Source organism: Cinclus cinclus, chromosome 4 (assembly GCF_963662255.1).
Source record: "Cinclus cinclus chromosome 4, bCinCin1.1, whole genome shotgun sequence".
NCBI lineage: Eukaryota > Metazoa > Chordata > Aves > Passeriformes > Cinclidae > Cinclus > Cinclus cinclus.
Genome location: NC_085049.1, coordinates 43,508,718 through 43,530,856, shown reverse-complemented (window position 1 = coordinate 43,530,856; position 22,139 = coordinate 43,508,718). Strand labels below are relative to the sequence as shown.

The 22,139-nt window shown below is 42.3% G+C and overlaps 1 protein-coding gene across 2 annotated transcripts in view; it reads right to left on the bottom strand.

Annotated features, from left to right (window-relative positions):
* RASSF3 (Ras association domain family member 3) overlaps window positions 1-22,139 on the bottom strand; it is an 89,493-nt gene that overhangs the window by 46,845 nt on the left and 20,509 nt on the right. Inside the window, exon 1 of one of the 2 annotated variants that reach the window (XM_062491171.1) lies at window positions 2,258-2,386. The exons of the other annotated variant lie outside the window; for it this stretch is intronic. Coding sequence (XP_062347155.1) covers window positions 2,258-2,386 — 129 coding nt within the window. Of the gene's footprint in view, window positions 1-2,257; window positions 2,387-22,139 lie in introns of those variants that run through there. 2 annotated transcript variants of the gene reach the window in all.

Here is a 22,139-nt window from a genome sequence, read left to right as displayed (position 1 = left end):
TAAACTGAGTTTTTCTGCAAGCACAGCTGCAAACCAAATGCTCTAAACCATTTCTTCCCTGCAAGTAAAGGGGGCAGAGGGAGCTAAGACAGAAGGATAAACGTAACTGCCCGCACTTAAAGTCTTCTGCAAGAAGAGAAACCCTCACTGCAAAACTTAATATTCGTGTAGTTGAGAAAGACACAGAAACAATAACTATCAGCTCCCCTCTTTTCTCGTTGCTCAAGGGGACATAGCATGCATTTTTTAACTAAACCTCAAATACAAACCAAAAGTAACATCCTCATCCCTACAAAGAGGCTTATTACGACTGTTATTGCTGGAAGGGGAAACTCACTCTTACTGGCCACATGACTGTTGAAATCTACATTCAGCATTGTTTGGAGGTTTTTTCTTTTCTCTATAAATCATCAGTTGAGAGCAACTGGTAGTAACTTCATGACTAGAAATACCAGCTGAGTATTTCTGATGCTGCAGTCAGCAATACAGATGAACTTGTTCCAGCCTAGTAAATTCATACTTAAATATGTACCCTGCAACACCTCACTGCAGTATTATTTTGGGAAGCGTGACTAGAGCAGAATATAAAATTTTAGTTATGGCATTTTTGGGGGGCTTTTTCCAGTCTCTCTTGCTTGGAAATGTTAACACCACACACAGAAATCTACACATCTGCACAATTTACTACTTGTACAGCTATGTATGCTACTATTTAGGAACACAACTTGTACAACAGCATTAGAAAGATGTGTACTTTTTTAGGATCTGAATTAAGACATGGGTCCTCTCACATGTCACAGTACAGTAGCTACACAGAGGCAGACAGCAGTCAGGTATCTATTCACACAGTACTGTCACACCAGGATCCACCACTCCAAGGGCCAGGTGGGAGCCAGAGGGGTCATAGGGCACCAGATGAAGTTCAAGGACACTCCACAGCACTCAGCAGCTTCCAGAGAACACCTGAGGTTAGTGGGAGGATAAAACTCAAAATGGATGAGACAAAAACAAACGCTGAGGTGTCAAGAGAAGTACCCTGGAGAAGCAGCCATGACCTGATGCACAGCTGGTCCCAACCTACTTGCTCCAAGTGCCCAAGCTCAGGTGTAGGAAGAGGGTGTGTCCAGGCTCCCTGCCAGACTTTGCAAAGGAAATTAAAGCTCAAGAGAGCTCTTGCACTTCCTCAAACAGGAGCAGGAGTTTCCTGAGGGGCAGCTAGAGGGTTTCAGTTTTAAGCAAATCACAAATGGAACATAACCTCAGAGAAACAGAAACCAAGATTGGCTTTCTGCAGCAGAACACAGCCCACAGGAATGGCTGTGGGCAACAGGTGACATTTTTTGACAAGTGCCACAGGTGGACCAAAGGACAATTGACATATCCAGGCTTTCAAAAGCAAGTTGATAACCCGGTCCACACGACAACAGTTAGTGAGTTTCATACAAACACTGAAATCCAGTGGGGAAAACTTCTAAGAGATTGTAGGAAGAAAGAGACACTGAACAGAAAGAAGGCACTAATGCTGGTAGGAGCAGATGAAGAAGTAGCATAAAAGAAACAGGCTCGCTTGCCTATAGTTTCCAAAGACGGCCGTCATCTCTGTAATGAGATCCTGTGCTTTGGGAAGTGAGAAATGAGGGGGGATAGACTGCTTAGCTAAAAAAAGTGTGACATTTACCCTATATGGTTTAATGACTGCTCTGGACAGGTCCTCCACTGAATTTCAACGCTGCCCGCACAAGGGCTTGGTTCGGAGTTTTTGCTTTGTATTTAATCAGTTCTTCACCTTAAAGGCCCACTTGCCTGAGTCTGAATGCTTCAACCAAGACACTTAAACACTTCAGAGGGCCCTTCCTTGCCAACAAACCAGCTGAAGAGGCTGTCATTCACCTTGGAACGAGCTCCGAAAGAGCGGGGAGGCAGACCCCGCCGTGCCCAGCAGAGGCGGCAGCGGGGCCGACACCGCGGTCACTCACCGCACGAACCAGCCATTTCTGGGCACATCCCTGCCGCCGGGCACTGGGGGTCCCTCAGCCCGGCTGCCGAGAGCGGCACAGGAGCCCCGCTGGAAGCCTGCCGAGGGAAGCCCTTCCCGGCCGCCTCCTCCCCGCTCCGTCCCGGCGCCCGGGCGGCTCCGCGGGTCCTTCCCCGTGGGGGAGGGGGCGGCGGACACGTGGAGGCCGAGCCGGAGGGAGCCGGCCCGACCCGGTTTGGCCCGGCGGCAGCCGCCCCTCTCGCCCCGTCTCACGGCACTTACTTGTGGAGCGGCGCGGCTCTTGCCCGGCGGCCTCCTGAAGAAGGAGGTGCGCGCGGTGAAAAAGAACTCTTCGGACTCTTCCTCCTCCAGGCTGCTGTACCCGCTGCTCATGCTGCTGGTCCAGGTCATCGGCGGCGGCGGGGGCTGCTGGTGGTGCTGGGGCCGGGCGGCGGAGAGCGCCGTCCCGGCCGCCGCATGAGGCCCCGCCGCTGCCGCTCCTCGCCCAGCCCGCGGGGTCCGGGGAGCAGGAGGAGGAGGAGCCGCGGCTCCGGCGGCCCCGCTCCGCTCCCGCCCTCGCTCCGCTCCCTTCCTGCCGCGCGAGTTCCCGGGCAGCGCCGCCCCTGCCCGCCCGGGCAGCAGGTGAGGGTTGGGGAAGGTTCCTTCCCGGCCGAGTCCCGACCCGCGTCCCAGACTCCTGCCGGCGCCTCCGCACCTCCATGTTCATTACCAGCAACGAGGCAACTGAGGGGGGCTTTGCCGAAGTAAGAAGTTCCCAAACTTTTCCCTAATAATTACCCAGTTTCACTCTTGTATGCGCTGTAAAGAATAGTCATTAAAAACCTGACCGACGGCAAAATAATGGGGAGAGCTTTTCCCCTACAGTTGTTGCAGCAATCCGTGAATTCCGGCTCGGCGTCCGCGCTGAGCGGTCGCAGCCTCCAGCTCCGCAGGCGCGGCGGAGCCCAGCTCCGCGCACCATCACCAGCGCACGGACTATTCAGCCCATGGAATTCATAGCCCCAGGATGTAGCGAGAAGGGAGGCTTGTGAAGACTCACCAGGGATTAGATATGTGTACAGATAGCAAGAATATCCAGATCTGCAATTATTTTAAAAAGGAAACATATTTAAAGCACAAAAGTCCTGGTAAAACACAGGGGAAACATCAGACTCATCTCTACTGGGGGAAAAGTACAGACAATACCAGAAGGCCAGATCACTCCGTAATTACCTGCCTCGGAGTCCCATGTGTGTTCCCTTAATTTTTTTTAGGTAGGCTAGCCTTTTCTAAGGCTAGCCAGTGTCACCGACAGGATACTGGGTTTAAGGTACGGCTTCCTAAAGCTGTGGAGCTGCCCATAAAAGCAGATTTGCCTTTCCTGCACGCCCTTATCCCGGTGTTCCTGCTGTCCCGTGCCACAGCGGTGGTCTCATGGGGGGAAGTGAGTCACATCAGCCTTTGCTGCCGGAGCAAACCCCCGAGACTTGGGGATCAGAAAGGCGATACCTTTCAGCAACAGCACAACCTCAGATTAAACATATTTGAAGTTGTGCGTTTACACATCAGTTCCTGTGGTCTCAGTACTCAGATGTAATCCGGGACACCATTAGCTAACGTCTTTCCCTCTTCCTGTTCCCCATTTCGCTGGTCCCTCATACACCACACGCTCCTGTGTGGAACAGCGCGCGGCTGTTCCGATCCTAATCGGGGACTGGGTCTGTTTCTGTCGGTGGGTGCTCTTCCTCGACCAGGTATGCCTTACATATTGATAACGTCACCTCAAAACCGGCAAAACAGCTCCCACTGAGAACTAAAACCGGTCAGTCATTTTGGGAGGTATTAAGTCCTTACTTTCCCATCAACTCTGATTCTTTCACATTTTCGTATGAAGTTTGGTATCTGGCAGATTAGAAGGCTGCATAGCTTTTAAAAACAAATAATTGAGTTTAACAGTGTACATGCAGATGTGTCGGCTCTTGAGCCTACTTACTGGCACTGTAAAGCCCCGTGGTATGCAAGATAGCTGTAAGTTGAATGCCAAGTTACTTGAATGCGACTAAAACGTATTAAAATGCTTTGCTGTAGACAAACAAGCTTTGTGCTACCTGGCTCGCTGAGCCCAGACCCATGCCAAAAGGAAGTCACACCAGAGATCTGCTGGGCATGCCTCTGAACCTGTCCAAGACCCAGTAACTTCAGTTTACACAACTTTTGGAAAAACATCCCTGTCCATGATCACAGTTAAGGTGAAGGATTTTAAGTGGTTCAGGTGTGATTAAAAATTGCATTTGTGTTTTTAAACTACAAAGGTATTTTTATATATTATCTGCTGGCACACTTGATAGACTCCCCAGCAACAAGAAGCACTGTGTGTATAGCTTGTTTGCTTGGCTGCAGTCTCAAACCTGATAGTGTGTGGGTGGAACATTAAGCTGGCAAAGAGGATCATGGAGACAATAAGCTGCTGCAACAGAGCTCAAATTCATCTTTCCAAGATCAGTTGCAAGTCCTGGGTTCAAGTTTGTATATTCCCTAGCAGCAAGGTATGGCATTCACCTCATCTGTAAAGCATCATTTATATTGATAACACCAAATTCGCATTATCATTTTCTCTAGCTGCTACAAAGAATGATGAAGAAAACATATCTAAGTTTTCTGATATATATCTTCCAATGTGAGCTCACTCCTCCACTATAGCTGCTTTTAAGCCTATTAATTTTGGCAAGAGATTTTTCACTTTTTTTTTTTTCAGACGTGGCACTGAACCAAACAATTCATGTCAAGGTACAAACAGATGTGGTGCCTTTCAGTGTTGAGTTGTTTGGTGCTTAAAAGTAACATACCCAAAACCAAATATTTTTCAAGAGTGATACATACAGATTAATTGCTGCCTCTGTGGATTTCACTGTCCCCTGGCGACTCTCTGCTCATATTTTTAAAATTCCTATCCCCTGACAAGAACTCTTCCACATCCCCAAACTGACTTTTTAATCTTACTTAGGTAAGATTCATTCCAGACTCTTTGTTAGGTACTCTACCCTACAACACTTACACTACTTTTGGTTTATTCTGACAAGCCTCTTAAATAGTCAACAAAGAAAATGCAAATAGCACTTCATAATGAAAACAAAAATAGCTGTGTCTCAAGATAAAGGTAGTAATAAGCTTTCTGAAAGCATACTTGATCTTAAGGAGAATTATGGATGAATGATTAGGTAAAAAAAAAATTAACTTAAAAGCCAGGAATATGGCACAGGAGTGAGATCTGAAACTGAGAGCATTATGAGGCTCTCAAACAGTTCTGAGAAATAATTCAATCCCATGGGAAATTAAGCGGTCAATCAGTTATCATAGGGTCACACAGGCAGTTAGCAAGAAGAGTGTAACAAAGTGCAATCAGTATTTGTTCACCGAACCTAGTTAACAAAAAAGAGAAGGGAAAAGTATGTTGCCCAAGGTCTAACTGCAGACCTAAGATCTAACTGCAGACCTAAGGTCTAACTGCAAACGTAAAGTCTAACTGCAAACATAAGGTCTAACTGCAAACATCCAGTAAAATAAACAAAAACAATAACAAAAAACCCCTAAAAGTTGTGTAACAAGTATATAAAGGTTCATCCACAGGACATCAAGAAAAATAAAAGGCCTTCATCCTCATGACCACCAGGAAGCAAAAAAAGACCCCCTAGCAACACACTGCACATGCGCAGAACACAGTGAAAGATATACGTAACACAAAAAGTTGAAAAGTATGTAAGTCAAAACTATCACGTAAAAAGTGTACGGTTAGTGAAGCAAAAACTCCCCAGCTGCCCAGCACTGTTTTGCTTACTGTTGCTTTCTCAATAAATTGTATTAAATCTAATTAAATTTGTTCCTGTCAATTATTAGAACACACTTATAACAAAGAGGAGGTGCTTTTTTTTCAATTTTTTAGATTATATAAAATCATCTAATGATTTTAGATTAATCATTAAGTTCAAGCAGCAAGTAGCACTACAAATGCACCCATGAAGAAAAGGAGAATTAACTTTTTTTTTTTTAATTAAAGCTTAATAACATAGAATTTCATAGTATTTTTAAACTCTAGCCAGTTAAAACTGGTGGCTCAAGTAACACAACCTAAAACAGTAATAGTCACTCTATTTCAAAGCAAGAATCTCATTAATAAAATATGAATAAAAAGCAGTCACAGACAAAGATAAGATGTGTGGCATACACTGATTTGTTGTGTAGGAGGAAGAATAATAATTTAAATGGCTGTTCCTTTCTATGATAAAATTCCATTTTAAATCACTTTGTGGTTTTGGAGAGTCAGCTCACAGAAATGAAACATCAAGCATATCTTCCAGGGAAGTGAAAGTTGACTTAAATGGCAAAACAGGTGTGAATAGTTTTAAGAATTGGGCAAGAATTAGGACTTGGAACTACCCTAACTGAAATAACCCTTAGAACTAGACATCAAATTGCATAGAGGTGGATTGCTTCTCAAGGTCCTGCAGCTTCATTGCTTCATTTGTATTAAAATATCACTTTATTGAAGTGATCACAATGCCACAGGAAAGTGTGGTTGAATAGGATTATGTGGATTATTAGTTCAGTCAATTCACCTCCTGCTCTGAAGAACCAAGTACTTTACACCATTCCTAACAGTCCTTTAGGTAAATCATTCTTAAAGCATAGTATGGTGCTGTAGCACCTGCAATGTAGACCATCCCTTCCAATGTTTAAGTTATTTATTCAGTTAGAAAGTTTTTTATCAACATCTCATTTTGAATCCTTAATCTTGCTCATTTGTTTCTTAACAAAAGAAACAGAAGTAGAACTGTTCACTGCTGGGTTTTTTGAGAAATCCTTTGGATATTTGAGGACTCTTTTTGTTCCTCCCATACTTCTGCTTCCCAGACTAAACAAAGAGACAACTGATAAAACATCCTATAGAGTTTACATTAACTCCATTACCAACTGCATGATATTTACATGTTTCTAAAACATCCCTCAGCCCTCTGACAGAGAAACTGGGAGGACTCATTGAAATGGGAATGCCACAAAGCATTCACTTGGCCAGTAATTCTGCTTTGAGACTCGGGACCAAGATGCTCACTTCTGCACACAAGCCTTGGTCTTCTCTCCAGGCTTGTGCCAGACTACATCAAATTACATCAGACTACATGCATTCGGTCAAAGCAGCAGGAAAGAAAAAGACAGTATAGGTCATGGCCTGGAGGGTCCTGTAGCAGGTAAGACCAAATTTCTATTATAATTCAAAAAGTAATGTGGAGGTCTCAAGAGAAGAATTCCTCCTTTTCTACTTCCCCTTTTCAGTTTCCTCGGCTGAAATCCTGTGAGGGTGCTTGCATGCTCTGGCAAGTAGGACCTGTGGTAGCCCCACAGCTCTGGGCATCAGCCTCCCATGGGGTGGGAGCAAGGAAAGGAAGCAGGACACGGGCTCTGGGAAGGAAAGGTCACCACAGGAACTAAACTTCCTTATGCCCTCTAAATCTGCTTTAGTGTCCCTTCAGTTTCACCTCTGGTTTGCAGGAAGAGTCTCATTAACAACCCTAGCAGTATTTCATTCTAGTTACTATGAATTTGCCCCTAGTGCCTTGCTGTTTCAGGAACCTTTTTGGTCATTTTTGGAGTGCTGAGTCTCTCTCTTCCCCCCCCCCCCCCCCCCCCTGTAATTTTCTGCCTCCATATGTCTTTGCAAACCCTCTCCCCGACCCTAAGAGTGTTATTGATGATTAGTCCCTATGGGACATACTAAATCTTAAGATATGCTTAGGATTTAAATTCAAAGGGGTTCCTACCAAACAGCATATTGGATTTGGCTTCTTTGTAACATTTAAGTGGAAAATATAATTATTTCATTATGTTAGTTATTTAAATTATGCCCATATAACAAAAACATGTCCTAAAAACAAGTTGCAGAGGAATAAAGTTTGTAACAGATTGTCCCTTTAAAATCTGAATAAATAATTAATCATGTGGGCTTAGTTTTTTCTACATTCCAGCTGAAAACAGTAGTGATTTCAAATTATCAAAGGAAAGCAATAAAGTTGAAATACAACCAACATAGAACATCCACTCAGGCCTGTAGTTTCCTTATACCAGTAAACTTTCTGTTTACTCATTTCTCCCATTTGCCTTGAATTAATAGCTCAGGTCTGTTTAGTACCACTGGCAGCAGTGACAATTATCCTTTGATTCATACCCCGGGAACTTGTTAATTCAAAGAAGGTCATTCCAGCCACACAGGCACATGAGTGCAGACTGAAAACAAACAGGAGCCAGGTAAACAGCCTCTCCCCATCTCCTGGTAAAGAAACACCAGGTAAAGAAATGCCAGGGGACAGGTACTTGTTGAGGCAGTCACAACCTTAGACAGCATTGTTAGGAATCCTTTTCTGGCTCTTAAAATTCTTGACTCTGCCCAAATCTTTAGTCCCTTTGGTGCAAATTTTCATCCAAAATCCTCAAAAATAAAGGGCAACTGGAAATTAAAAATAACCCATGTAATTGCTTTCTTACATTGTCACTCACCAGATCTCTGTTCTTCATCTACCATACTTGGACTGGTCAGAAGATAACAGGAATCAGACTAAGTTCACCTTTTCCATCCCAAGGGTTGTGCTCAGAACATTATTTTGAAGGGGGAGAGAAAGTGGATGGAACAAGAAGATTGTGCTTGTCTCCTTTCTTGTGATGCTGCAAACATGTGACCACCATCCTAAATGCACAGTTTGACTGAAATCAATACAGCTACTCATAATTTCAAACATGCACATAGTTTGGAGGGTTCTTAATCTTGTTGCTACCTAAATCTATAAAGATAGAATTGTACATTTCTGACAGTTTTGGAATTACCAACATCCTTGTGTTAGAGTCTGACAGCTTTCCAGAATATTGTGTACTCTTTATCTCAAACAGATAGGTCATCAGCTCTGCTTAGCAAGATGACTCAAGGTTGGCCAGGATAAGATTACAAGTACAATCTTCCCCAGGGGAGTATTTCTGCAGTTTGAAGACACTGACATGGAGTCTGGCCTCATCATGTGTTATCAGCACTCACCTTCCCACATCCTGCTCTGCCCCAAAACCCACTGGGGCCAACTGAAATACTCCCACTGCCTTTTTAAGGATCTTGATAAAGCTGATAAAGTAGTCCTTTGCTGTACTGGTGTGCATTTTCCTATCTGTTTTTTTTTGCATCCCAGTTAGTAAGAATGCTTTCCAAAACAGACAGGTTTGTTAGCAATTTTCCTTTCTTCCTCTCCTGTTGATTATAGGCTGCGTTATTAAATGGGTACTTTCTTGTCAGAGCTCCAAAAAGGTAAATTTTATAATTCAAATAATGAAAAAATATTTCGTATATCTGACACATGTTTAATCAGAGGGCTTCAGAGAGCTGTGCAAATTTACTGAAGTGAGAATTGCCCTGCCCTTCACTCTCATTTCCAAGGCTGGATCAGGGATATGTCAGTACTAGTAAGAATTCAAAGGTGAGAGCCATGTTCCATCTGGCAATCCATTCCCTGCAGCAATAGCCTATTTAGCTTATGCTGTAGCCAGCCCCAAACATGTAAGATGAAGTCTGTCAGGACCCAGATGTAGCCCAGAAACTCCAACTCAATAAGCAGGTAAATAAATATCCTTACTCACACAGTCCCATTGATGTGAATAGTCAGACATAAGTATAAGCAAAGGTTGGCATAAGGGAAGCTCAGAGGCCAGGGGATTCTGTCATCCAATTCTCTGCAAGCACCCACCCCTTGCCAGGGCAAGCAGTAGAACTACTGCGTGAGAGAACATAATCTTAAGGAAATATTCTATAACAAAGTGTACAGAAAACAGGCATTCTCCTACTTTTAATTCAGTTCCTAATTGCTAACACTGTATAAAAATACTCAGGGCAGTAAAATTAACTAGGACCTTCTGTTTTAAGTATAGAAACCACAACTGTGGAAGCTCAGCATGCTTTGTGGATACCATGAAAATACGAGCCCTAATGCACTGTAGCTGCAATCTGATTCCCAGCATCTGTCCTCAAACTGGTGAATTGGTGGGGGAAGGGACCTTCTTGTTTGGGAATAACATCCCAATTGTCATTTCCTAGACAAAGAACTAGAAATTGTCTTGTCATACTATATATGAGATGACATTTTGCTCCGTTTAGTAAGTCTGACTGCAATAGATTATAGAAACTCCCTAGAAGCTGTCCACACAAGTTTAGGACTTTCTTGTAAATCATCTCAACAGCAGTCTGTGAAGACAGCCGTCTCAGAAAAACAGGGCTGTTCGACAGGACAACAGATCTGATAACTCGTTTGCTGAAATAGCTGCCTAATCCATCCAGTCCAGCCTTCAATCACCTTGAAGGGCAGTGCGCTGTGTCTGTGGAGCCAGCCCAGCCCACTGAAATGCTGGGGGCTGAGCAGGGCAGCCCCTCTTGCCTGCCCTGCCTGCATCTCCCTCCCCAGCTGGCAAACCCAGCGGGCAATGGGAGGAGCTGCCAGCTGTTAATGAAAGGTAGTTGGGTTTTGGCCTCTGTGCTTGTGCAGCGCTGTGCAAGATCAACATTTTTCACATTTTCAGCAGGATTTGACCACCTTTGAAATTTTTACCCTGAATCAAGCTTTCTCTTAGCTAAATCTCACATAACTCCTTTCATTTTTGGTCTGTGTCCCTCCCATTCACTGGCCGAAGACCTTTCTGATTCCCGTCTTTGCTACCACACTCTTCCTCCCTCATTGAGAGAGCACTGCTGCAGGGGGAGTAAAAAGTAACACAGTTTGAAGAAGAGACAGGAGAGCAGGAAGTGGAAAAAGTCAGAAGTGAGAAATAGGCAAGTCATCAACTTAAAACCCAAATTGAAAAACCTATTATTTTCGAATAGAAATAAGTCTTCCTCACCAGAATTCCATAAAATTCCAAAACAAATGTCTATGGAGATTTCTGGGTGGAAAAAAAAGCACACGTTTAGGAAAGCTGAGATGTATGTTTCTAATTTTGAAGGAAGATTTAGGGGAAAAAACATAGTGAAAAATTAGAAAAGAAAATAATGCAAAAAAGTAATTATGTGAAAAGGCAGCTAAGGAAAGCATATGTATCAGGGCTGAGAAGATACTGGAAAACTAGAAAAGCAAAAACAAAAAAGGAAAATATGGTTCTTCTATTTTTCTTTCCAAATTATGGAATGATGTGCACACAGCATCACAAACCCTCAGCTGAGGAGATTTAACACACGGAGGGAAGAGAAAGGGAGGAATTGGATACTTTACATCAATGAGAAGTCCAGCAGAGCTGCAGATCGTGCGTGCGGGACTGTAGCCTTGCCAGAGGCGTCCTGGTTCAGTATGGCTCTTGCTCTCCTCTGCCTACATTTTATCAACCAGACAGCATTTCGTGGGGAAAAAAAGAGGTGACCAGAGGGAAAAAACCCAACATATGCACCTAAATGCAGTAGGAGCACCATTCCTACCCCGAGGGAAAGAAGCCATTTATGCCCCCACAGACTGCCACATCTGGCCCTGCAGTGGGTGAAGAGGTCACAGCTTCAGCCCTGGGCTGATGCAGGGAAGCTGATATATCTTATTTTTATCTGTTTCATTAACAAAACCCCTGTGATGTTATAAAAAATAAACACAAAGGGGATATATTTGCGTCTCAAAGGCATGTACTTGTAAGGTGGGAAATGCCTCTTTCATGATTGACTGCCTCAAGCTTAACATATTCCTGCAAACCCTTCATGCAGGGCATGACCAAGACCCTCATTACTTCTCTGGCCTGCAGCAGAGGTCAGACATGGGTCAGTACTCAGGTCACAAAGGAAACTATAAATCTAGCAATTTATATAGTTATGTCTATTTCTTATAGGTAGTCTTCTATACATAGCATGTACATGACCTAGAATTTAGAGGGCTTGAACCAACACTGCCAAATAATTCCACTTCCCAGCTCAGCCCCAGGGTCTTGGTGTTCTGAAAATCTTATTTCATATGTTAGTTCATTTGTAGGCCCTCTTTTACAGCAAATCAATAAATTTCCTTCAAAACAAACCCCAGATGTTCTTCCAAGGGTAGTCAGTGCCAGAAATCACATCATCATAGCAGTATGAGCCCCCCAGTTTTTTCTGCATTTCACTATCCTCTTACACTATCCCAGACAGTGTCACCCGCTCAGCCCCCCTCATGTTTCCCAGGCACTTTGAACTGATGAAACATTCATGCCATATCCGGAGTCCACACATACAGACAGGCATGTCAGATGCAGCCCGCTCTGAGAAATGTGGACCTGAGGTGCTTCATGTGACCTGGCCAGACACTAGGGGTCACTCCCTAGGATGGAGGCCTTTGGCCACAGAGACAAACAATCATGGCTGGCTCAGAAACCATGCTGCATCTACTCATTATTTTTGAGACTTAACTTTACAAGCAAAATAGTTAATTATTTTAATTTTACATTCTTATGTTGACATGGCTTATGATTACGTTGTCTAGAATGTTGATCTAAATTAATGTTTTCTAAAAATTAGTGTCTAAAACTTTTTTCCAGAAAAAAAACCAAAAACTATTCCTACAAAATAAATTTATTTTCTTGTTTTACTGAGCTTGCATGGTTACTCTTTGTTGTGATCTGGAAGAAGGAGGATCTGAGGTTTTAGTGCTGTTGTCATCTGGATGGACATAAATGATGGAAGAATGTGTTAAAAAGAGGTTTTATAGTTCAGAGATTTGAATATGAAACTTTGCCAGTTGTGGGACACAGCAAATTGTACAGCAGTCCTACAGAAGCAATGTCTCTGGTATTTTCCCACCACAACATCCAAACCAGCAACATCCAAACTCTCATGCCATGGCTGTAGATTGATTTTTTATGGCTTTAAAGAGTATAAACTCAGAACTTCTGGAAACTGAAGTAGTAGTAAATTAAATAAAAATTTATAAAATCATGTGTAATTGCTACCCAAGGCTTTCACTTCAGACACAGCCCTGACTCAGTGCAGTTAGGTACTGCTTTTACAGAAGGCAGGGGTTTCAGCTTAGCACATGCAGAGGGGCCTTATACAGCAACAGTCTGTATTTAATCTCTGCCTCTCCAGCATGACCTGCACTTCATGAAATCTTGGTACATCCTAAGAAGAAGCTGGGGGAAGGGAAGCAGAGAAGCAAAGCAGATGTGTCTAACTCAGGCTGTCTTACAAGCTATGACTCCAGCATTTGGTACCAAGCATATGCTATATTTTCTACTTGAAAGCTGGCAGTCACTTCAAATGAAAATGGTTTTGTATGTGCTGCACCATAAAATTACACAGACACATAGACACAGAGGGCCACTCTAACTAGCTGTTTACCTCTGTGCTTCTACCACAGCACATAAGTTATAATCGGAGGAAGGAAACTCCTAGGAGATGTGAAGGCTTTAATTGTTTCAGTGTGCAGATGGTTTGCATTACAGCAAATCAACACAGCTCAAGGTCAATTCATAGTTCAGCAATAGCTGTTTCAACAAGTGAGTTTAGTTTGTTTACACCTCTTCTGGGAAAGTTTTAACTGCTATGTCACTTATTTTATATATATTTCTGGACTTAAGAAACAATCCAACAGGTGAAGCTGGAGGAGCGTATGTTGCCACAGCCATTTCCCTCATGTCTGATGCTTAGCAATTTTTAGAGCAGTTAAATATAGTTTTTTTCCTACAACATTTGAACAACATGTTTCATCATGTTCTCTTTTCTGTCACTGACATAGAAATGCTCTGTTACAGGCTCAAAAAGACATCTCCCACAACTCCAATTTCCTTTGCTATATTGAGATGTGCCATGCAACCTGTGCACCTAGAGAAAGTATGAGACAAGTATTTACTCCTGCCCTTAACTATCAATCTGAGCTGCTTCTCTCTGAGAAGTTTCTGTTCCTTCTGCAGAAGCAGCCCAGCTGTTCCTGAGGCAGCTGCTGAACCACCTCAATTTAGGACTTAGATGGTTAGGATAAACTGAAATCGATTTTTATTTTTTAATTTTTTTTCTTAGTAGCACCAGGCTGAAATCTGCCACAGTAGAACAGCTGCCTCATCAGCTGAGCCACCCCTCCAGGCAAATCAGAGCTTTCCAAAAAGAAAACAAGCTGGATACTGGGGCAGTGGGGGACTACCATAGCAATACCACAGTAAAAAGTCACTGGTCAGAGCTTGGAAAGCTCCATGTAGGAGAGGAACACAAAGTATAGCAGGGCACAAAACACCAGACTGCATGAGCCACAACCATTTCCTTTAATGCCATTTACCAGCTGGATCCAAGATCTGTCTGGGTAGCTGCCATTTCAAAGGCAATGCCTGCAGTGCTAACTGTGAGAAAACTGCACCTGGGATGAACAGTGCATTATTTTTGTTTTAAAAAGGATGGTCTTCATTCCTCACACCTTGTCCTTAAGTTCTGCTGGTCAGCACTTACTTTCATCAGCCATATGCTGTCTCCATCATTCACCCTCTACCTCTTGTCCCACAGGAGCAGTGCCAGATCCCCACACAATCACGGGGCAGCACCACAGCTTCATGCCTGCACTCAGTGTCACTTGTGCCAGACCTGGAGGGCAAACCACAGCAAATGCATCGCCAAAGAGAGTTATATTCATGTGGCTGAACAGATGTACAGATGTATGTCCATATGTGCAGGTAACTTAACACTGTGGGTGCTCCTCTCCTCCTCTGACATGTGACCACATTAGCAGAGTCACAGGATAATTGAAAGATGGTTTGGACATCAAAATCAGTAAGTGATAAGTGAACTTGCAGTCTTACATGCAGACCTCAAAACGTGTCAGATACATCACTTATGATAGCAACAGAACAATTCTAAAAAGCTCATACTCTTTGCTGTATGCATTAGGGTATCTACCTATTTTCTTTGGGTCTGAAAGTCTTTCTTTGTTGCAAAGACCTGTTTTTAAATTAACTTACAAAAAGTCTGCAAGACTTCTGAAAAATATTTTTGTGGCAGAGGTGTGAGTATTTGAAACAGAGAGCCACACCAACATGGCAAGCCATACCTAAGAATTTCACTTCTGTGAGCTGAAAGAAATGTCCTGCCACAACCCCGCCACACTGCACTCAGTGGTCCTCAGTGTGGCCTTGCCATCTGCTTTGGCATCTGCTCTTTGAGAGGAGCTGCCCCTGTGTGCTTGGCTGCTTTTGAAGGCTCCTGTAATGGCTCAGGATGGCTGGCAGTGCTCACCACTGCGCTGCAGATACCCATACAAGGCAACTGCCCCGCTCCAGCAGCCGCTTCCACCACTGTACATCCTTGATCCAGCTTTACTGGGTTCATGTAAAATAACTTTGGGAGGCAAAAGGCAACCTAATCTTTAGGTTTATTTCTTCACGTAGATGATAAGCTGAGGTGCACTTACAGGACAGTGAATATAGAGTTTGTCTAGCTCCTAACTTGGACAAGAGACTGCAGGCATCTGGGCCAGAAAGCGTGCAGCTGCCAAAATTAAGCAGGCAGCTGGAATCAGAGCAAGCTGCCTCTAGCAGCCCTGCCAACAGATTCTGCAGGTCAGCCATTGAAATTATTTGCACATCAGCATATTTCAGATTTTGAATGCAGCCTTCTGTGAAAGATCACAGTGAGAGCATTTGTAAAGAAAGGGCTGCTCGTGGACAAAAACAATTTCCTAAATAATCCATTTCCTTAACCAGACATCAAAAAGGTGGAAGGTTTTCCTAAAACTGACACCAAGAGCATATCTGTGACATGGAGATAATTACTGGAAGTAACCAGTGAGACTGCCAAATCTGACTACAGCAGAACTGCCAGATTTTTTTTTTCCTTCTTAACTGAAGCCAAAACACATAGGTGACTTATAAGAAATGAAAGCATGGAGAAGAGTGTAAAATAAGACTGCTCTTATGCAAAGCGCTTTAGCACAGTCTAGAGGACTTGTCTATGAAATGCTGCCAGTCGTTGGACCATGGCCAACTCATCTCAAAATTCAGATAGCTTGGGGGTGGGTGTGATGGAGGCACACATACTTCCTTCTCTCTTATTAGAGGCCCCATGGCTCAGAGACATGTACTGACTACCCATCAGGCAATCTCAGTCTAAAGAAAGCTCAAAACTGCAAGTTGAGGATACTTTAAAGAAAAAAAGAAAATGGATGTTTACAAATGGTTAATGAAACTAGATCTGTTGCAGCAAAACTCTGCTTTTACTGACTCTGATAGACCCTACATCTCCTTTTTCACTGTCTAAACCAATGCCATGATTCTCAAGAATTCCCAAGAGTGGGTCTACTCTGGGAGGTCCAGACAGTTTGACAGGACACAGAGGGAACCTAGAATAAAAAATCCAGATGGCTCATGTCAGCCCCTCTTGTCCCTTTTCTGTCTCTCTCTTTCCCTGGCAGAAGGTCCTCTCTCTGGCCCCACATGGGGGATGTACACATCTGATAGGCTGCTCCTGCACTGCATGGGAGGACCTAGCAGCTTTATAATAATCATAAGACCTTACTGATTAGTCATATATGCAGATAAGGAAATCTCTCTTCAAGGTTACTGTAAAGGAAAATATTACTCAGGATGGCAAAAGGAAGGTCAAGGGTAGAGAACAATGCAAATGGAAAACAGAGTGGAGTGTAGACCATGCAGTGTTCCTCTAAACCAAAGTTCAGGAGTACTGGGAAATATAAAAGTAGTGTTCAACCTTGTAATACACTGGTCTTCCTTCCCCAGAGAATAATGTTGCAGAATTTTCTGATAAGAAATTGTGATAGAAAAGCCTAGTGAAATTAAGACAATGTAATTTTTATCCTGAAGTCAACTAAGTGAGCTAAGCCCCAGGCAGGATGTGTGGTACGGACTTGCAAGTATCAGCAGAGAAAGAGATGGAGAAGTATAGGGTATGATTTAGGCAAATCATGTAATTCTATCCAGTTATCCATCTTACTGCAACACATCAGCAGGCAAAATACCTGAAACAGGCATGGGCAGCTTTCCATGGGTTAACAAGACTAATTGTAACATATGTGTCTGAAGATCTCTTGGGATCCCATGATGCAAGTTTTCTTCTCAAATGTAAAAGGGAGGTAATTTTTCCATTTTTCTCTAAGGGTTGTACAAATAGGGCAGGCATGCAGAGACCAGCCGGGTTTATCTTCTCAGGAAACTGTCCAGTGTACAAGCATAATGGCTCCAGTATCATTTGGGCCAGGAGCTAATCCAAAACTCATCTATAGGAAGGGCCTCTTAATTAGGAACCAAGGCACAAGTCATAAGCAATGTGAAGGTCACAGATGAAAGGTGATCAAGATGCAAAACTACTGTTGGATCAAAAATCCCAGTTGGGACATCACAACCATAATGTAAGCTCTATGTCTTGAAAGAAGTGATAAAGGGATTTTATCTAGTTTTTTGGAAAGGTTTGTAATATTATTTCTGAAATAAACATTCAGAAAGAACAACATTAAATAAAATCAAATGAAAAAAACAACCCCCCCCCCAAAAAAAACCAATGACAACTGATCATCAGTGTATTATTGGTGGAACAAACCAAATCTGAAAAGCTTGTAGGAGTATTTTTGTACCTGTGCCTCTGTGTTCCCAAGAAACTATACAACATCCTTTTTTATCCAGGCAGCTTTTTTCACTTGGCAGTAAAGTATCATAAGGTCTCAGGAAGCAGAGGTGCTGAATCCCCAGCGGACCTATGCTGCAGGAATGGAGGTTTACCATAGCTGAAATAAAAAGGGAGGAGGGAACATGACAAACTGGATATTGCCTGAAGTCTCCTGCAAGTGCTAAGAGAACCCAGCCAGTTACTTCTTCATGCTTTGGATATGAACAAGAAGACTACTCCCCAGAAGGTTAACTAGTAGAACTCCATTGTCATTGCATTTAAATGGCATGTAACTGGTGAGAGTTTCCCCTTTCCCAGTAAGGATATTGAAGCATCAACACTACATCACTGAATTTTTGCACACTTGCGCACAATATTTGCAGAGTAAATGGCGAAGGTTTCAGTTCTTATCCCCAGTTCCTGTGGAGCACGCTGATACGAGACAGCACATACAAGAATGGAGCTTCACTGCAGAATGAGATCCCTTGGAGAAGGGGAACAAAAAGTGCAGTACGTGCACATAGCCAGGGAAAAACTGAGCTCCTGTGAACAAGCAGGCTCTTCTTCTCAAGGAAGAGTCTGGAGGGCAGCTTTTAGGCAGCGTCACCGCTAGAGGAAGCCATGAATCAGTATGAAAAAATGCTACCTGCTGTCATTTGATTCCTGCTCTTTGGGAAACAAGACTTTTCCTTTCTGTAAGAAAAACAAACAGAACAACATAGGGTTCTACCTGTTTTCCTAACAGCTGTCTTTGTTACTTCTGGTTGGCACATTACTTGGATCAAAGACTGGGAACAAATATTTTCCTATCTTCACCCAGCAATGTTATCATTAAAAATAATCAAAAACCACTCCCCACCTTCCTTCCCCACCAGGGAAGGTTTTGCATCATGCCCTTCCTGCACTGAATCAAAAGGCAGCAGCAATCTCTTCTGTGTATATTTCCAACAGCTGCTAATGCCGTTAAGTCAAACAAAAAGTCTGAAACTCTATTAAAAAAACCCCAGGTAATGTGAAGCTGGAGGAGTATTTGAAACATGGAATGCGAGTTTCCCAACAGTTCTGACTTTCTTTTCTAATCAATTCTCACTGCCATCTCATTATTTGCTCAGGGCACGTCTACGTGGGATGAATTAAGTAGTCTGCACCATATCACAAACCCTGCTACCTTCCCGAATATTCAAATGCCAAATAAAATCAGCCTCTTGAGTAAGTGCACTAGAAAGTGCATGTTATTAAATATCTCTTCAGACCCTTGTTATACTTGAAAACCAGTCACCCCTTTACCCCTGTGGATTAATTAACACAAATCTGACATGGCTGTTGGTAATTTAGACTGAGGTGTTTAATGGATATGAAAATCATAATCAGGCCATGAAGGGTGGAATGAAAGACACTGTCACTCTGTTTGCCAGCCTGTCTTTAACTGAAAGGCAAAGTTCAGTACTCCATCTGTCATCTACATCATATGGAATTTTGAGAAAAATCAGTGTTATGACTTTACTGACACAGAGGTTTGCAGGCCCCAGTATTTACACCCCATTTAACAATTTCCCTACCAGTGCTCATTTTCTTTATGTGTTTTGAGGGTTCAGGAAGGCACTCAGGACACTATTGTGGTCAGTGAGCTATCTACCAGAAACTGTGCAGCTTCCATGCACAATCTAATCTACAACATAAGACAGCAAAACACACATCTTCTAGCACAGAGGTTTTGATGCAACATCCATTTGCCTTCCCATGCCACATCAAAAACAGCTGTTCTAGTGATTTCTGTCCTGATCTGCACGTTGAAAAATCTACCCTGAAAATAAGACAAAAATGTTCTCTGATCCCTCTGCTGCAAACCGCCACAAGCTCAACCCTCTGGCTCCACATAGAACTTCATGTTTTAGAGGATCAGTTCTCCCTGAACTTTTTCTACAACATGATTAAGCAATGCTATTTGAATACTGGAGAACTACCTGGAACATACAGGACCTGCAAGCCTGTATTACCTGTTAAATTAGCAGTGTGATCGTCTGTGCTCTGCTGAGCCTGCTGAGACACTGGGAAGATATTAATAACTTTGAATTAGGAAGAAAACTGCCACAATAAAAGAATACAGTAGGTATTTTACATCCTACATCTGGCACAACACTGACAGCAGTGGAAAAGATTGTGAAAAAATATGTGTATTAGATATAAATAGTGAAAAAATATTGGTCTTACAATGGCAGCTGACAAAATGGTAGGTTGAGGCTGGCTACATTTTTAGGGAAACATATTTTCTAGGAAGACAATACAAACCTCTTGAATAGGAAAACACCTAACTGTGCAAAAAATCAAAAGTGCATTTTAAATGTTCCCCTTGTCTAATAGGAGAATTTTCCTGAAATTTGAAGCCTTGTCTACTTCTTCAACAGAACTAGAAAATCAGAGGTGTTTGACTACATTGATCTGGTTGCTAAACAATGGATAATTGATCTTCTCTAGGTTTCAATAATGTGTGCTTTAAGCAGTGAGCTTGTTACCTTACACTGTTTGAAAGGTCAGCCTGAATACTAACCAAGGACTTAAATGCAAAAAAATACTCCAACAAGCCCAACCCCAGAAAAAAAGTTTAAAGACAGATTTACTGATCAAAATGTGTGCTTTAAAAAAAAAAAAAAGTTTAGAAAACATAATGGCATATAAACACAATTTAGATTGCTTCTGTGGGCTGAAAATTTCCACCAGGAGGCTGAAGTTCATTCTGTTAAAAATACCAATTCTAGTATTAATTCTATTTAGCAGTATGATGATGCAAGTCCCCTCATCACGTGCCCCATCCAGTGTTTACTTGCTGGGTTTTGAGGTTTACTCTGAATTTAAAACCCTTTCCTTATTTAAGTGTATATTTTGGATTTATCCTACTTGCAGTATTCAATTACTGCCTCAGTCCACATCAACCCAAGCATTTGTTCAGTGGGCTCAAGAAAACCCAAGAGAGTATTCCATGGTGCTTGTGCCAGAGAATACTGAAGAAGTACAAATACCTGATAGTGTAAATTCAAGTCTATAAAATGTTACAATTCATTAATTATTTTAAAACCTTAAGTCATTATTGTGCAAAGCCCATTTTAATAATATTCCTGTGAAGGAGGGTTGCAAAGGTAGTGCCCCAGGAACTGCTGTGGATACTCTCAAATTATTTTTTGTGAGCTTGGAACTAATTTCTAGTTTATATAATTGATCAAGCCTTTTATTTTTACCAAACATATTTCCCTAATAATAACCTGAGCAATACAGACAATTAGAACTGAAATCAGCTTCAGTTTTGGTTTAAAAGCTTTTGCAGTTACTGTCAAAATTTAAATCTCACTTTGCCTGCCAAAACAAACATAATTCAGTTTTCCTCTTTTCCTTTCAACTACTACCAAGCATAACCAGGTTTAACATAGCTTTGAAATATGTGAGCCATAAAGCCCATGCCCACTGTACAGAGTACCCACCATTGCCAAGAGTTAGTAGAGGAAAGCAATCAATGGCTCAAAGGTAGCTTTCCTTAGTAATGAAGAACTGCACACATCTACATTATGATATTCTGCTTTGTGTCAGTTTTTCCTCCATGGGTTATTTTTGAAGAAATTTTCAACTACCATATCTTTTAAGGGAAGGAACTGAAACCACTTTCAGTTTCAGGTACATTTAGGTGACAACCTCTGTGCCCTTCCATGTCCAGAAGTCTCTGTATTAATGCTGTCAGATCCTCTCATTCTTCTCCATGGCATTCATGCAATTTGAAGCAATCTGGGAGGTGTTGTTATCCAAGCCATTTGTAACACACTGTATCTCTTTCTATATTTTACCAAGCGCCTCAGGTCTTGTATGAACTTAAACTCTGAGTGCCCTCTGTCTTTGAGAATATTTGAGTGTAGTGAGACTTTGGGAAGGCTTGTCAACTTGAAGAAGAAAATAAATTCTATCTTTGACTTATGCATTAAAAAAATTGTAACTTTTTGATTCATCTAGGATGATAGAAAAACAGGAAAATATTAAAATCCATATAATGGCTTTGATACTTCTTAGACTTTTGAGAAGGCCTTGGCATGTCAGTCAGAGGTGTTGTGCCTGTAATTGGCAACGTGGCAGCACAGGAGAGGATTGCTGGAAAGGAGTTTTATTCATCCCACTCTGCTTGTTTGTAGAAGAAATTGGCAACTTTTTCGCCTGCTTTTTCTGTTACAAGACCACAGAGAACCTACATACATAATTTCCTCTTTAATCTCTGTAGGAAGTCTGTTTGGGACGGAAACATCTAGGGCCACACAATTTTCACCTAAGCCATATATTTCTGCCACTGGGTACTTGCAGTATGTTTGAGGTCGTGAATTTAATTTTCAAGTATTTAACCTCACAGCCTTAGTGATCTGTAAGAACTGCTTCATCATGGAATTTCCTAGACCTTTTTATAATGAAATATTTATGTGTGTATATATATACACACACTCAGAGAAAGGAGCTCAAAAATTAGGCCTTTTGAACTCCAATGACTTGTTAGCAAAGTCAAGCTGTGTGACCATATTC